Source organism: Pituophis catenifer, unplaced genomic scaffold, assembly GCF_029215685.1.
Source record: "Pituophis catenifer annectens isolate HBS135680 unplaced genomic scaffold, rPitCat1.0.hap2 SCAF_2, whole genome shotgun sequence".
Classification (NCBI taxonomy): Eukaryota; Metazoa; Chordata; class Lepidosauria; order Squamata; family Colubridae; genus Pituophis; species Pituophis catenifer.
The window spans coordinates 146,954,440-146,971,345 of NW_027256882.1; the positions used below are offsets into that span (position 1 = coordinate 146,954,440).

A 16,906-nucleotide genomic window follows, 5' to 3' on the forward strand; every position below is an offset into this window, starting at 1 on the left:
TCGGGCGAACCGGTAGAAACCCACCACTGCCGCAGATCCTCTGCTCACTCTCAGCAGAGCATTCCTCTTCCAAAGCTTTGCAAAGGGCCAGCAGCTTTCGGGGGGTGGCAGTGGGCGGGCGCAGAATACATGGTGGTCAAGAGGCCAAAAGAAAGGGGGGGGGGACTGAAACAGAGACAAGTGTGGCAGGGCAAAAGAAGTGTGAAGTATTTATTTAACAAGAGCACAATCGTGGCCTAACTAATGGAACTATTATTGCTAAGCAGTGAGGTCCTGTGACGTTTCACCTAACAACTGCCTCACTTAGCAATGAAAATTCCAGTTCCAATTAGATTAAGCAAGGACTACCTGTATTCAAGAATAATTGCTGTCTCTTTGTCTTTTGTGATAAAAGATGAAGACTCCCTCAACTGAATTTGGCTCCCGAGGACTACAAGTACTGCAAGTTTTTGCAACAACAATATGGAAGTGGCTTGCTACTGTCTTCTTCCCATGATCTAAAAACCCATTTAACTTTTCCAAGATCTGCCAATGCTGGCTTGGTATTGTCACTGGGAGACAAAGGTAAAACCTATACAACCTTTTTAAAAAAACCCTAAAGAGAGAAATATCAGACTCAAAATCATAATCTTGTCTTCTCCAGTGATCTAATTATCTTGCACACAAAGAAATAGAAATAAAAAAAGAGCTGTTGGGATAAAGATTGTCTACTCCTTGCCTAGATTACAACGTACCTTACTTTCAAACAATGAAATCAGTTTAAATTCAAAAGGCTTTGTATGCAGCATTGTTTCCTCAAAATACCTTTTGATTCTTTTATACTTTTTTGCTACTTTTTTGTAAAATGTACTGTTTATATTACGGTAGATTCATATCTCAGAAACATTTGCATGAATTGATCTAAAAGAAATATATGCATGAGCAATATACAAAAGTCACAACAACACAGCAGTTTAAATAATTTGCTGCCTGTAACCTGCTAGTGTAATAGTCAGATTAAAAAACAAATTAGCTTAATATGCTACAAATACTACAAACCAGATGTTAGAAATGTTATTGATTCTCACCACACCCCTAACCAAAAGATGCAACATTACATCATCAGGCAGATTAAAATCTTCTCATACCCAATTCTTTTAGACTGCTCCATACAGGTCCAGCTTTTCTCCATAGCTTGTTATATAAACCAACACAAATGCTTCGAAGTAAGCTTTAGACTGCATTAAGAGGAACAGGCTCAAGCTCAACCCTTCCAAGACTGAGTGGCTGTGGTTCCCGGCATCCCGATATAGTCAGTTGACTCCATCACTGACTATCGGGGACGAGTCTTTGGCCCCCGCGGAGAGGGCGCGCAATCTGGGAGTCCTCCTAGATACGCAGCTGTCCTTGGAGGAACATCTGACGGCTGTAGCCAGGGGGACATTCTGTCAGGTTTGCCTGATTCGCCAGTTGCGGCCCTTTCTTGATCGGGATTCCCTGTGCACAGTCACTCACACCCTCGTCACCTCTCGCCTGGACTACTGCAATGCTCTCTACATGGGGCTCCCCTTGAAGAGCACCCGGAGGCTCCAACTGGTCCAGAATGCGGCTGCGCGGGTAGTCACGGGAGCCGCATGGTGCTCCCATACAACACCTCTCCTGCGTGAGCTGCACTGGCTCCCAGTGGTCTTCCGGGTGCGCTTCAAGGTGTTGGTTATCACCTTTAAAGCACTCCATGGCATAGGACCTAGTTATCTTCGAGACCGCCTGCTGCTACCGACAGCCTCCCATCGACCTGTGCGCTCCCACAGAGAGCGCCTCCTTGGGATGCCATCAGCCAAACAATGTAGGCTGGTGACCCCCAGGGGGAGGGCCTTCTCTGTGGGGGCACCTACCCTCTGGAATCAGCTGCCCCCAGAGATAAGGAGAATCCAAGACCTCGGTGCCTTCCGACGTGCCCTTAAAACCTTCTTTTTCCAGCAAGCCGGGCTGGCCTAACACTTTTTAAAATGTTTTTAATTGTCTGTTATTGTTTTTAATCATGGGGCCAAATTTATATATATCTTTTTTAATTGTATTTTAATGTTTGTAGTTTATGTTTTTACTTGGCTGTTCACCGCCCTGAGTCCTCAGGGAGAAGGGCGGTATACAAATTTAAAAATAAATAAATAAAATAAATAAAGTACATCACCCATTTGAAAGAACAGTTCATTTTTAAAGCAATTTCTTCCATAAAAGATGTGATTGATTAAAACTGGCCTTTGATATAAAGAATAAAAATAGTCCATTGCTTAATCCTTACATTCATAGGAAAAAATAGTCATTCGTTTTCATCTCTTTACCTAAAACATTCTAGTGGACAAGGTTATATGAATCATCTAAATACAAGGAATGTAAATTCTGTAATGTTAATATACTAGTTCCCTGTATCAAAATATTAACGTTTTTGTACCTGTTGGGACTCCAAGGTATTGTGGGGGTCATGCTGACATCTGGAAACAGGATACCGTTGTCCTTGATCCTATCCAAGGCATAGTGCATTTCACAGAGGGGTAAGCGGTTTAACTGAAACTGAAGCTCGACCTAAGTGCATACAAAATGAATGTAAGAATGAAGGAATGAATAAACGAATAACATGCCAGAAAACAGGAAATTAAAAGGACTAGTAACACTCATGCAAATAATGACTCCCCTATATTGTCACCATAAAACTACATAATTTGTGAATAAACTTTTTGAAACTTGAATGATAATTAATAATTAATTAATAATTAATACATTCCTACTTGACCATATGTTAATATTGCAAATGGCTATAATGCAAACACATCATCTCTTTTTAGTTAAGGTAAAAAACAAACATTGTTTTGAAAGTAAGACATTAAAAACTTTATTTTATTAACCCATTAAAAATTAGAAATATTTTTAAAATCAATAAATCCATTTATTTGACTGTTTTAAAACCAGCCATTATAAGGCAATGTTACTTCATTTACTCTATCATGCTTTTGACTGCTCAAACAATTCTATAATATTGGGATAAGTTTATTTATATATATATACATACACACATATTCAAAAAGAGAAAATGTAAAATTTCAAACAACACAATTTAATAGGAGCCAAACACAGTATGTTATCTAACACAATTCCCACTAGAAATATAACCAAAGCACTACATTAAATATATATTGAAATGAGTCACATGGCCCAGAGTCACACTGCTTGAGTTGTGTGGGCTTATAAATATGTGGAATGAATGAATAATTAATATAATATAATATAATATAATATAATATAATATAATATAATATAATATAATATAATATAATATAATATAATATAATATACAATACAATACAATACAATACAATACAATACAATACAATACAATACAATACAATACAATACAATACAATACAATACAATACAATACAATACATTAGACTGAGTAAAACAGGTATAGAAAATATTTTGGTGAGCAAAGAACATTTGGAAGTGGTGAGCTATAGTGTAGCTATAATACATATGTGGATAGGATCAGAGGGGAATTTGGAGGATTTAACTGGTTTTTAAACTAGAATATATTGAGGATATATTGTAGCTTCCATGTTTTCCACCCCAAGATGAGAGCAAACTGTCTTGGTTTTCCCTGGTTATAGTAAGAAGGGATTTGGGAGCCACATGAACTTGAGGTCACAAACTACCTACTTCCTCTCTAAAATATAGAAACCTATTAATGGAGTGGATGGATAGTAATATTTTATTATTATTATGTAAAGCTAAATGCATTCCATAATAAAGGAAAAGGTAAAGGTTCCCCTCACACATGTGTGCTAGTCGTTCCCGACTCTAGGGGGCGATGCTCATCTCTGTTTCAAAGCCAAAGAGCCAGCGCTGTCTGAAGATGTCTCCGTGGTCATGTGGCCAGCATGACTAAATGCCAAAGGCACACAGAACACTATTACCTTCCCACCAAAGGTGGTCCCTATTTTTCGACTTGTATTTTTTACGTGCTTTCAAACTGCTAGGTTGGCAGAAGCTGGGACAAGTAATGGGAGCTCACTCCATTATGCAGCACTAAGGATTCGAGCCGCTGAACTGCTGACCTTTCGATTGACAAGCTCAGCGTCTTAGCCACTGAGCCACCGTGTCCCCTCACTCTCTATTAATACATCAATGCTATTTAGCAAAATGCAGGAATGACATTAATAAGTTCAACAACAAGTAACCTCTGAAAGCAATCTAGTCACCACCTCTAATGAACCATTTCATTCTTTACTGAAGTGTTATTTTCAGATAGAGCCAATTAGCCTTTTGATTATTGTTTGTTAGAAAATATACACAGCTTGAGTACCACTGATGTAAGCAGCATGTCAACTAATTATACATGTTAAATGAATACATTAAGTTTCTCACATAATTTTTCAATTGATTAGAAAGTGACACTGTCAGTTTCCATCAATGAAAATTCATTTATTACAATCTGTACATGAAAATTGTATATGAAAGTTCTACTTGACAGCCAATCAGCCACTACATTCCTACAGAAAGGAGATAGAGAAATCATTTCATGTGTATAGAAAAATATTTTAAAAGTGTTTAATGGAAGTAAAATTTGTTCAGAAACACAGGGACAAGTTTTCCATTACATCCTCCAATATCAGGTGACAGTAAAATGTCTGCTATTAATGATATCAATCAACACTCTACGGTAGGTACTACCATATCCTGGAATTCATTCATAGCTTTCTATCTTTTATATAAAATTTCTAAATAAATAATTTTAATACGATATTTTTATATTACAAGAAATGGGCTTTCTAATTTGACAGTTGATGAATTTTTTTATAAAAGAACAAACAAACCTCTGATGGGCAAATAAAACTGAGTTATAATTTTTTGGTGAAATGTATAGAAGGAAATAAGGACAATTTGTAAGAAACAGCAGAAATCAAGTATTTAAAAATCACTAATTTGTTCATAGGTTGATACAAATTTTAACTTTTAAATATTAAGAACTATGGGGTTGTGATGGGTCGGACACAATTTTGCAATCAACAACAAAAATACATAGTAAAGTTTAAAATAAATAATTAGAGCTGTGAAACAACATATCCACAAACACAAACAATGAAAATCATTTCCTCTTGTAGGAATGAAATAATTCTAAATGATCCCAATTCTATCAGATAAAATTAAAACAAAAACAAAAAAAAAGGTGTTCCAAAGAGGAATGCTAAAACTGAAAAAGTGTTGATTGCCATTAATCCAGCTAACTCAAACAGATGCAGTAGAGTAAGTTCTTTTCTGCTTCTTACAGTTTTAAAAAAAGCTAAGAAAATACATAATCTTAACGGAACTATGCCATGGCTGTTAAAGGCTTTAAACATCATTTACATCTTTTGTACAGATTTGAGAAGTAATCAACGCAGTTGCTCTATGTTCCCTTCAAGTAATATAATTTAATTGATGAAATCATTTTGAATTGGTTAATGTATCTAGACATACATTAAAGGTGGCCTCATATATACGATTCACAGTAAGAAAAGAAACCTAGGTATTCCATGGAAGGCAAAAATAAATACAGCACATAGGGTTTTCTAACATATACAGAATAAGTGAAGAACCACTTTTATGTAATGTGTTTCACTACCAACCTAAACATGGACTAGGGATGACATGATAGCAGTGTTCTGATATCTCAGGGGTTACCACAAAGAAGAGGAGTCAAGCTATTCTACAAAGTACCTGAGGGCAGGACAAGAAGCAATAGAAGGAAACTAATCAAGGAGAGAAGCAACCTAGAACTAAGGAGAAATTTCCGGATGATTAGAACAATTACTCAGTGGAACAACTTGCCTCCAGAAGTTGTGGGTGCTCCAGCACTGGAAGTTTTTAAGAAGAGATTGGAGAACCATTTGTCTGAAATGTATAGGGCAGGGCTGTCAAACTCACAGCCTGCGGGCTGGATGTGTCAGGAGCTGGCCACGCCCACACCTGGTTTGGCAAGGGGGGGAAGCCACGATACATCATGTGACAACAGTGGTTTAAAGCACCCTGTTATTAACACAGCTGCCTGCAATTTACTGCTGGTTCGAATCTCTCCAAGGTTGACTCAGCCTTCCATCCTTTCTAAGGTAGGTGAAATGAGGACCCAGTTTGTGGGGGCAATAAGCTGATTTTGTATAAATATACAGAAGTATGAAGGCTATTGCTTAACACATTGTAAGCCACCCTGAGTCTCCTGAGAAGGGCGGCATATAAATCAAATTAAAAAAAACAAACCACGTGACGACATGAGTTTGACACCCCTGGTATAGGGTTTCCTGACTGAGCAGGGGGTTGGACTAGAAGACCTCCAAGGTCCTTTCCAACTCTGTTATTCTATTTTATTTTAAATTTTAAAAACCCTCATACAGCATTGAAAGATCATGAAGAATTTTTCTCATTCATCTCATTATCAAAAATAGGCCTATGATTCTTAATATTCAAAAACTACGTTTTCAAACATTTCCAAACATCATCATCATCATCATCATCATTATTTTATCAGTTATGAAATTATTAGGCTTGATCTTGATAATTTATTATTTTAGGAGACCTATAGATTTATTTTTAATAAAGATCTGGTAAACATGCTATTGAGTCTAAGATCAAGAATGGGACTGATCTCATATAGGATCAAATCAGGACTATATTGATCGACTGCTTTTAGGCACTTATCTACCTCCTCTAATGAAATAAGTTGAAATGTACCCTGTAAATGAAGATGGCTGCAGCTATCTCCTCCATCAGAATTACATTACATTTAATTGTATTCAAATTGGAGCTGTCCGATGTTTAATTTGATTATCAGAGGTTGCAACAGCTTTTATTGAACTGAGAACTAAAGAGAGAACTGAGCTACTTCAATCATGATAATGAAATAAGACGTAGTTGCCATTATTGTCTAGACAGATTTCTTCCAAAGTATTTTCAGTTTTCTGCAAAACAAACTATTTCTCCCATAGCACTCTATCACTTGCCCCCAAATGCAATTAGTGTTATCACATTTAGCAAAATGGACAGTTATTGAGTACATTGTCTATCTGTTTTTTTTTCTTTTATTATACAAAGAAACCATTATTATGTATTAGCTTAGATATTATAATTAGGCATTTATACAAAATCCTTCAGAAGGATGTCTGCATTTTTGAATTTTTAATGCTATTTTCTATTCTTTAAAAGTTATGTTGTAGGGCAAAATATGTGATATAGCACAAATGAACCAGAGGGCCATTATTAATTAATCGTCTCCTGGTGTTCCTGCAAAGGAAATCTTCTTATTAAAGAAAAAGCATCTTCTATGGTTGCACTTCAATTGTGAATCATTTTCCCACAGAAGGTATTATGCCATGGATGAAGACATTTTAATTTTCCTAAATTTCCAAGTTTAAGCTCTTTGGCTTTTCTCATACTAGTTTTATTTTGATTCTCACACTAGTTTTATTTTGACACTCTTTTAACAATTTTAGGGTTCTTTCTGCTTATTTTAATAGTTTAAAATAGTTTCATTTCCTTTTATTTATGAAGAGTGTCAAATAATTTTTGTTGAAAGAAAGCATGGAAAATGCTAAGTAAAAGTATTTTACTTTTGATCACCAAAACAAAAATAAGCTTTTACAATTCTTTAGCATGTGGAGCAAAAGATCTGAAGCCATAACAATAGAGCCATTAAAAGCACACATACACACACATACACAAGCACACCTTGAGGGGTCTGTCTAGAGAGGACTGCAATTTGTCACATTCCCTCTTTGATAATACACAATAATGTCTACCTTTTCAAGGGGGATGGAAGTTGTTCACTCTTAAGTACAGTGAAGAGGTTGATAAGACACACCATTTAAAGCAGTTTCAATGACTCATGCTAGGTATCTGGAGCAAAAAGTGTTGGTGAGCATAGATGACAGTTAAAGGAACAAACAGCAGGGTTATAGACAGAATTATTTTCAAGAGTTTGGATTTCCAGGCAAAAAAATGAAATCATGGATGGTCCTGTAATCAATAATCTGCACTGGTGCCGATTACAGATTCATTTGAGTCAACCCTGTGGTTTTTCTGTATCAGAACAGATTTTTAACTGGGAAATAAAAGGCATACTTTCATTTTTAAATGCCAATGATTAATTTGGACCATTAAATTTTATTACCTATAAAAACAAACATAAAAATTCAACTAGATACTTATTTATGTCCAATATGATGAGATAATTTCAAAGCTCCACATATTTCTTACAGTCCAATTAGAAAAAAACTAAGGAAGATGAAGCAGTGGTTTTGATATTTGCTTATTCAAATTAATAAGACAAATTTTGTTGAACGGTTAAGATGTCAGGCTAGGAGTGGAGAAATTTTAATCCATCCTCAATCATGGAAGCTCACTCGGACTTTGGATCTGTTATTATCTCCCAGAGCAACACAACATCATAGGTTCCAATAGAAGAGATGATGTGTACTCAAGCTTGAATTGTGGAATCCTTTATATTCTCTCAGTTTAGCTTACCTTATTGAATAATGAAACTTTTGTAAGCAAACAACCAAGCCAGAGAGTACCAAGGCCTCCTCAGTCTCAGAATAACAGAACTGGAAATCCAACTTCCTGTTCAAGCAGGAAACCCTATACCATTTTAGACAAATGGTTGTCCAATCTCTTCTTAAAAGCCTCGAGTGTTGGGGCACTCACAACTTCTGGAGGCACGTCATTCCACTGATTAATTGTTCTTACTGTCAGGACATTTCTATTTAGGTCTAGACTGCTTCTCTCCTTGATTGGTTTTCATCCATTGGTTCTTGTCCTGCCTTCAGGTGCTTTGGAGAATAGGTTGACCCCTCTTCATACGGTTGTTGTTCTGGGGAAAATATGTCTCATGCTACACTTAATAATAAGTGTACATTAAATAAAAATGCTAATAAGAAGACCCATGACCATAATAAAAATTGATGAAGATTGAAGATGACACCATGCAGGTATGCTCACAACTAGACACTTTTACTTAAAGCTAAAAAAAAAAAATGTGATGCTTTCCTTGAATACCACGTTGGCCATTCTGCCCTGCTATTTACACTTGAATGCAACAACTATCCAAGTTTTTACAGATGATACTTCTGTCCCTGTTTCATAATACCAAGCTTAACCCGCAGCAATAGTTCTGATAAGGCATTCTACACATATCTTTTGAACCAGAAAAGTCATGATTCTACCAATTGTTAACCTAACACAAGCACAAAAATAAACTTCCTTTATTCTTTCTCAATTGATTTTACAGCATTACACATAAGCTCTTCCTTGTCTTCAGATCTCCCTTTAAAATACTGTATTGGTTTCAGATATACCAGGCAGCAGTGGTGAAATATTCCCCAGTTTGCAACTGGTTTGCTGCACGTGCATGCGCGGTGCATGCCAAACACATGCTGCACGTGCATGCACAGTACGTGCCAAATGCACGTTTCGCACGGAAAAAGGAGGCTTGGGAAGGAAAGTAGAACAGTGGGGGGGGGGAAGCTGTACCGCGTGATTTAGATTCACTAGAAAGCAGGATTTCCTGCTTTCTAGCTATTTTAAATTGTGCAGCACAGCTGATCGTCGGAAATACCAGTTCTGATGAACCGGTAGCCGTTTTTTTACTACTAGTTCGGCCAAACTCGGAGAGGGCGCGCAATCTGGGAGTCCTCCTGGATACGCAGCTGTCCTTGGAGGAACATCTGACGGATGTAGCCAGGGTGACCTTTTGTCAGGTTTGCCTGATTCGCCAGTTGAGGCCCTTTCTTGATCGGGATTCCACGTGCACAGTCACTCATGCCCTCGTCACCTCTCGCCTGGACTACTGCAACGCTCTCTACATGGGGCTCCCCTTGAAGAGCACTCAGAGGCTCCAACTGGTCCAGAATGCAGCCGCGCGGGTAATTACGGGAGCTGCATGGCACTCCCACATAACACCGCTCCTGCGCGAGCTGCACTGGCTCCCAGTGGTCTTCCGAGTGCGCTTCAAGGTGTTGGTTACCACCTTTAAAGCGCTCCATGGCATAGGACCTAGTTATCTTCGAGACCGCCTGCTGCTATCGACAACCTCCCATCGACCCATGCGCTCCCACAGAGAGCGCCTCCTCGGGGTGCCATCAGCCAAAAATGTAAGCTGGTGACCCCCAGGGGGAGGGCCTTCTCTGTGGGGGCATCTACCCTATGGAACCAGCTGCCCCCAAAGATAAGGAGAATCCAAGACCTTGGTGCCTTCCGTCGTGCCCTTAAAACTTTCTTTTTTCAGCAAGCCGGGCTGGCTTAACATATTTTTAAATATTTTAATTGGTTTGTCTTTTTAAACTGGGGCCAAATTAATATATATTCTTTTAATTGTTTGTATTGTATGATTTTATCTGGCAGTACACCGCCCTGAGTCCCTCGGGAGAAGGTGCGGTATATAAATTCGAAATAAAATAAAAATAAATAAATAAACCGCTAGTTTTTATCACTACCGGTTCACCCAAACTGGTGCGAACCGGTAGCATTTCACCACTGCCATGCAGGTATCTATGTTGGGACTGAATTCACCAGGACTCCAAGTATAGAAAGAGTCAAAAGCATCTAAAAAAGATTTCACTCTAAAACATAATAAATATAAATATATTTTTTAAAAAAGTAAAAAAGATTTCACCCCAACATACCTGCATTTCACAATCTGCTCGAAGGTTAAGCTCTTCACAGCAGTCCCTGGATATTCTCAGAAAGATATATTCCTTTGTTTTTTCTTCAATAATTGCTTCGTATACTTTCTCTTTGGTTCCTTGGGTCAGCCCTGACTTCTCTTTAGTGATCGGTAATAAATAAACAGCATTGACTTTGGTCATCACCAGTCGCCCTGCTAAAGTATCTTCAGAAAGGGTTTCGGTGAGTTTAAACCGTCCAAAAAGTTGTCCATTTTGGGCATACTTTGCACCCCCAGAAACACCAGTAAGCATGAAGCTGGCCACAATCTGCAACTGCACTTTGATGTTAAACCTAAAACAGAAAGCACAGTTAATTCCAAAAAAATGCTCCTTGTAACAAACGATTAAAAAAAAAAAGTCAAAACAGAGTTTTGAAAAATCTATATTCAGAATCTTTTTCAACTGTATGCTCGGCATCTCCTGTTAAATTTCAGTGGTCTAAACAATAACTTCAGAATAAATTGTGGGTTGTTGTGGTGACTTAGGAAATAGGATAGGTATGATAGGTATTTTTTCCAATAACTATTTGCTCCACTGACATGACTTGTTACAATTATTTTTCCATAAAATGGGAGATGTATACAGATAAAGACTATTATGTTTTTCGTAGGCAATATATAAATGTTAAAAATTTTGTGACTTGTATTGTCTCCATTGAGCCACAGTGGCGCAGGTGTTAGAGTGCAGTACTGCAGGCTACTTCTGCTGACTGCCGGCTGACTGCAATTTGGCAGTTCAAATCTCACTAGGCTCAAGGTTGATTCAGCCTTCCATCCTTCCAAGGTGGGTAAAATGAGGAGCCAGATTGTTGGGGGCCATATGCTGACTCTGTAAACCACTTAGAGAGGACTGTAAAGCACCGTAAAGCGGTATATAAGTCTAAGTGTTATTGTTATTCCAACTCTGCTACTGTAGGCCCAGGAGATCTCAGAGACATGGAATCCCAAATCCAAAGATACAAAAGGCATGACTGCTTTTAGACAGGGACAGCTTTTATGGCTCTTGTTCTGGTTACATTTTGTTTGGATCATTGTTAGATGCTTTATATATGGATGCCCATAATGATCTGGAGAGGACACACAGTACAAAACATGACCCTCAGAGCAGTGGTGAAACGTAAAATTTGTTACTACCTTTTCTGTGGCGTGGCTTGGTGGGGGGTAATGTGACTGGGTGGGCATGGCCAATTTTTTTTTTTTACTTTTAAAAGCATTTTTTTACAACCTCTTCGGCCGAAGAGGTTGTAAAAAAAATGCTTTTAAAAGCCTCTGACGATCCCAGCTGAGCCACGATCATCAGAGGCTTTTTTTTTTTACTTTTAAAAGCATTTTTTCAGCCAAAGAGGTTGTAGAAAAAATGCTTTTAAAAGTAAAAAAAAAAAGCCTCTGATGATCGCGCGGCTCAGCTGGGCATGGGCGGGGGCGCAGGGATTTTTGCTACCGGTTTTCTGAACCACCCGCCACCATCGCTACCGGATCAGGCGATCCGGTCTGAACCGGGAGCATTCCACCCCTGCCTCAGAGCCTGAAGGGACAAAGGAATCATGCAACCCAGCCTGAAATAAGTGCACTTACTGTCTATTTGTTTCCAGATGCAATCAAGGAAAGCCTTTCCCTGCACCATGCTGTCTGTCTCCTTAGGAGCAGAAAAGGAGGCTCATTCCACCTTCAGTGGAGGATTATGAAGTCATGACATAAGATACAGTTTTCTCTGTGCGGGGTTCTAATAATAGGTTCACTTAAAAGGCAACTAACATCAACGCTATCATATTTACACGTTAGCTCCGTTTTACCAGGTATTGTCAGGTGCAAAGAATCAGGACCATTCGTAAGGGTGCATCTTAAATGATTTATTGAAGCCTATAAACAAGAATCTGGTCAACTAAAGGTCAGCACTAAATTGGCACTGGATAAGAGCCAACTGATTTTAAGGGAGCGGCTGATCTTTTATGGCAACACAAAGACTCTAAACTGATGATGCATTTAACTACACCCTCCAGCTATGCCTGCTCTTCTTCTATAGGTTATTTATGTACTGTACGCTTACAGGCAGTGTAATGAGTGAAGATTGTTTCTATATTTTATTAGTTTTTATTGGAAAAAGATTGACTGAGCTGGGGGAGGAGTCAAACGGGGAATTAGTCTGGAATCCCCACAGGGGGATAAGAATTGAATGCTGTTAAACCTTATCTAGTCTGACCCATGCACAAGCCATCAGTCTAAGAAGATTCCTGTGTTATAGGCTTGAGCAATAAAACATCTAATTGAGATCTTCACACGTGGATCTGATTGTTCATGCCTGACAGTTTTATTGATTTTATTAAGGATATTTAATTACATTATTTATTGAAAATAGCTTGTTATTTCTTTTAGCCTTCATATTGCAATCTTGGAATACAACATTAAGTTATAAAATTAATTAAATTATAAACTAAAATAAGGCCATGGGAGCAATTACTGAAAAACACTTCAACAGAGCTAAAGCAATATGCCCTCAATATGTTAGATTGCTCTGTAATAATTTACGTGTTATATCAATTAGTTATACAAGAAAGCAGTATATGCATTGTCTGTAAATCAGTAAAATGCTTAATGCTTTAGATCAGGGGTGCCCATGGAGTTGGCCTGGAAATATCAAAGCACCGACCTGTGGTGACTCTGCCAGGCAAAACGGGCCGCGGGGGGTGCGTGCGGCCCCCCGTGGCCCATTTTCAGCCTCGAAGGCCTCCAGCAGCACTCTGCTGGCCAAAAACAGGCTGCGTGGAGGCCTTGTGGGGCCTCCATGCGGCACGTTTTTGGCCAGTAGAGTGCTGCTGGAGGACTAGATTGGACTGGATTATAATTATGTGGCCTCAAATAAGTGCCTGATCTGGATAGAAAACAAGCAACATCCTATGTTAATACTACAGTTTAATGCCAAATTTTACATACTGTAGATCCATTTAATCTACAATCAACAATCTATGTGTAAACTGACACCAGCATACCACTGGATTTACCATAAATGAATGAGAATTATATTTCTCCTTGTACAATCACTGCAAGAACACAAGATGCCAAGAAAATTGTTACCAATTCCAGAAACAGATGTATTTCCAAATTACTAGGTTGCTGGCTCAATGTATGCCACACACAAATTCACAAACTTTAGTGACATTTAGTAACAAAATGTTAGCTGCTTCATTTCAAAATAATAACAAACAGGAACATAATGTTAGCTTTTAGTTTAAGACTAAAGGCCTATCCAGTCTGCATTCTATTTTCAAAAATGAGCAACTAGATGTCTCACAGAAGCCCACAAACAAAAAGTGAAGGTTCTTTTCTGCCGTTGTTCCTGAGTAAATGAAATTTCTGGGCGTTCTGTATTTCCTGATCTATAATGCCTTAGAGTGGCAAAGACATAGATAAAATCAAAGAACTTTCTATAGGTTATATTGTGCTGGCAATAAAATGTCACCAATAAAGAAGAATATTTGTAGCTCAGGGTTGGCATGAGGGGTCCTTGGTGCTCTCTGAGTTTGCTTGTTTTTTTCCAGATGTTTCACTACCCAAACTAGCAGCAATGATCAGCAGCAATGATGACGTTACCTAATTTGGGTAATGAAACATCTTCAAGAAAACAAGTAAACTCAGGGAGCACCAAAGACCCCTCAAGCAAAATGTCAACCAAGAGATTAAAAAAGTAGAGGCAGAACCAGGACGCAGTCCAAACAGAGGATGGAGCTGTAAGACTACTAAATCCTAACTATAAACACTGATTTCACAAACAGAAAAAATGTTAAAATACTCAATGCCCAAAAAGTACCGTATATTGGATTAAAACAAAAAATAGCTTTATACATTTTCAAGTGCATGCAATTCTTTGCAATGCTGATTGGGACAAAAGAGTAATCTTAATAAGTGTATCCAAGCTCCAATAACAAAAAGGAGAATAGGGTCTATCTTGTATTGAATAAAGCTTTCCAATTCTTTTTTCTCACTGTGGCTTCTCCAATCATCTTCTGGAATGACAAAGCGTGTAATACTGGGATAAATAGCAATAGCAACAGCACTTAGACTTATGTACCGCTCCAAAGTACTTTACAGTATTCTCTGGATGGTTTACAGTGTCAGCATATTGCCCCCAATAATCTGGGTCCTCATTTTACCGACTTCAGAAGGATGGAAGGCTGAGTCAACCTTGAGCCCGTTAGGATCGAACTCCAGACTGTGGGCAGAATTAGCCTGCAATACTGCATATTGTCAACTTGCAAAGCTTTCAAGTTGCCATGAGCAGGAGGGAGGGAGAACTGAAGTGAATTCCATACATTCTTTCTGACCGCAATCAGAAGGAGGGTGTTAGGTTTCACAGCCAGCCAAAGTGGTTAATTGGAGAATGTGATTTATGACATGGCCAGAGAGGAGGGGAGAGACAGGGTCATAGGGGAATGTAAATTTACGTAGGATCAGTCCTAACTGCATCTGAGTATTGCCGGAATGTTGCTCCTAATAAATGAATATATTTCCTTTGAAATTTGGATCATGGCTCATGAATTAATTAGGGCATCTTTCGGAAACTTGACACATATCACCAGGACTCTAAAAAATAAAATAATATTTTATTTATCCTAAACAGAACTGACTGAAGGGCTCAGGGAGACCAAGGAACTATAGGTAGTCCTCGATTTACAACTATTCGTTCAGTGACCCTTTGAAGTTACAACGGCACTGAAAAAAGTGACTTATGACCATTTGTCACACTTACGACCGTTGCAGCATCTCCATAGTCACACGATCACATTTCAGATGCTTGGCAACTGGTTCACATTTATGACATTTGTTGTGTCCCAGAGTCATGTGATCCCCTTTTGCGACCTTCTGACAAGCAAAGTCAATCGGGAAGCCAGATTCATTTAACCACCATTTTACTAACTTGACAACAGTGGCAAGAAAGGTCATAAAATGGGGCAAAACTCACCTAATTATTATCTTTTGGGCTCAGCTGTGACCATAAGTCAAGGATTACCTGTAAACTGCAGCGAAGGAGACAGAGCAGTCCAACTGGGAAAAGTCACTTCTGCTCATGCACAAATTCCTAAAACCAAACTGCATGCTCTTTGCTAAGTAAATTTTGCATCATTTCAAAAACTGGAACAGAACAATTAAGCAGCAATAGTAATGCATGCCTTTGTAAGCACTGAACTGGACTACCGTAATATATTCTACAGGTGGCTGCAGTTGGTGTGAAATGCAATTGTCTATCCATTAATAATGTGTGAGAGCTATTATAATCATGTTCCATATCTGCCTCAAGAACAACATTGACTACCATTTTGCATTTGAGTGCAAATTCAAAAGTGCTGATCATTACCTAAAAACTCTATACCAGGAAGATGTTGCTGAAAATCCTTGCTTTTCAGGAGTTACAGCAACAGAGGCTGGGAAACATAGATTCAAATACATTTTTAAGAAAGCTGTTAAAATTTTGTTTTTCAGGAGAATTCCCAAGGAGTGAATTTTGTTCATAGAAAAAGCAGCAGGTAGGATATGCTAATTTCGTTTGCAAAAGTCACATCAATTGGCTAAACAGACATTAAGCAGAACCACCACTTACTTGCTGACTTCTTTATACTGCGCTATTTCCTCAATATAAAGGAGATCATGTAGTCGTGACTGATAATTACTCTTGGTCAATGATTTATCCAAGACAGACTGTGTAAATAGCTGGTCAGCAGACAGAGGGATCTGATATCTGATCAGAAGGCTCTTATCCAATTCAGTAGTCTCGTTTGGCTCAAATTCTACAATTGTCTTGGAAGTGGAATCCCAACGTTTGGCTGTGGTTAACAGTTGCTGTCGTGCATTCATCCGGTATTCAAGATCTATTTGCAGCAGATAAAGAAAATAAACAGATATGCTTACTAAGTTATATTTAAATAATCAGCCTGCATATGGTAATAGATTTTTTTTTAAAAAAAAACCTCAACAGTTAACATCATCTCATAGGTGGATTAATGATCAAATTAAAATAATTTTAAAACATTAGGGTATAGAACTTCAGATATCAAAAAGCAATTTTATTACTGGTATGCATTAAATTATTTCATAGTGTCTGAAGGCCTATGGAAACAAACATTTTTGTTATTAAACTATTAACAGTTGGTTTTAATGCTTATTATTTCATTGCACTCTTATTTAATCTAA

General features: G+C 38.1%; 1 protein-coding gene across 1 annotated transcript in view; it reads right to left on the reverse strand.

Annotated features, from left to right (window-relative positions):
- Window positions 1-16,906, reverse strand: part of HELZ (helicase with zinc finger) — a 129,741-nt gene that overhangs the window by 56,667 nt on the left and 56,168 nt on the right. The window contains 3 exon segments of the mRNA XM_070937734.1: window positions 2,432-2,562; window positions 10,683-11,016; window positions 16,317-16,584. Of these exon segments, the coding sequence (XP_070793835.1) occupies window positions 2,432-2,562; window positions 10,683-11,016; window positions 16,317-16,584 (733 nt within the window).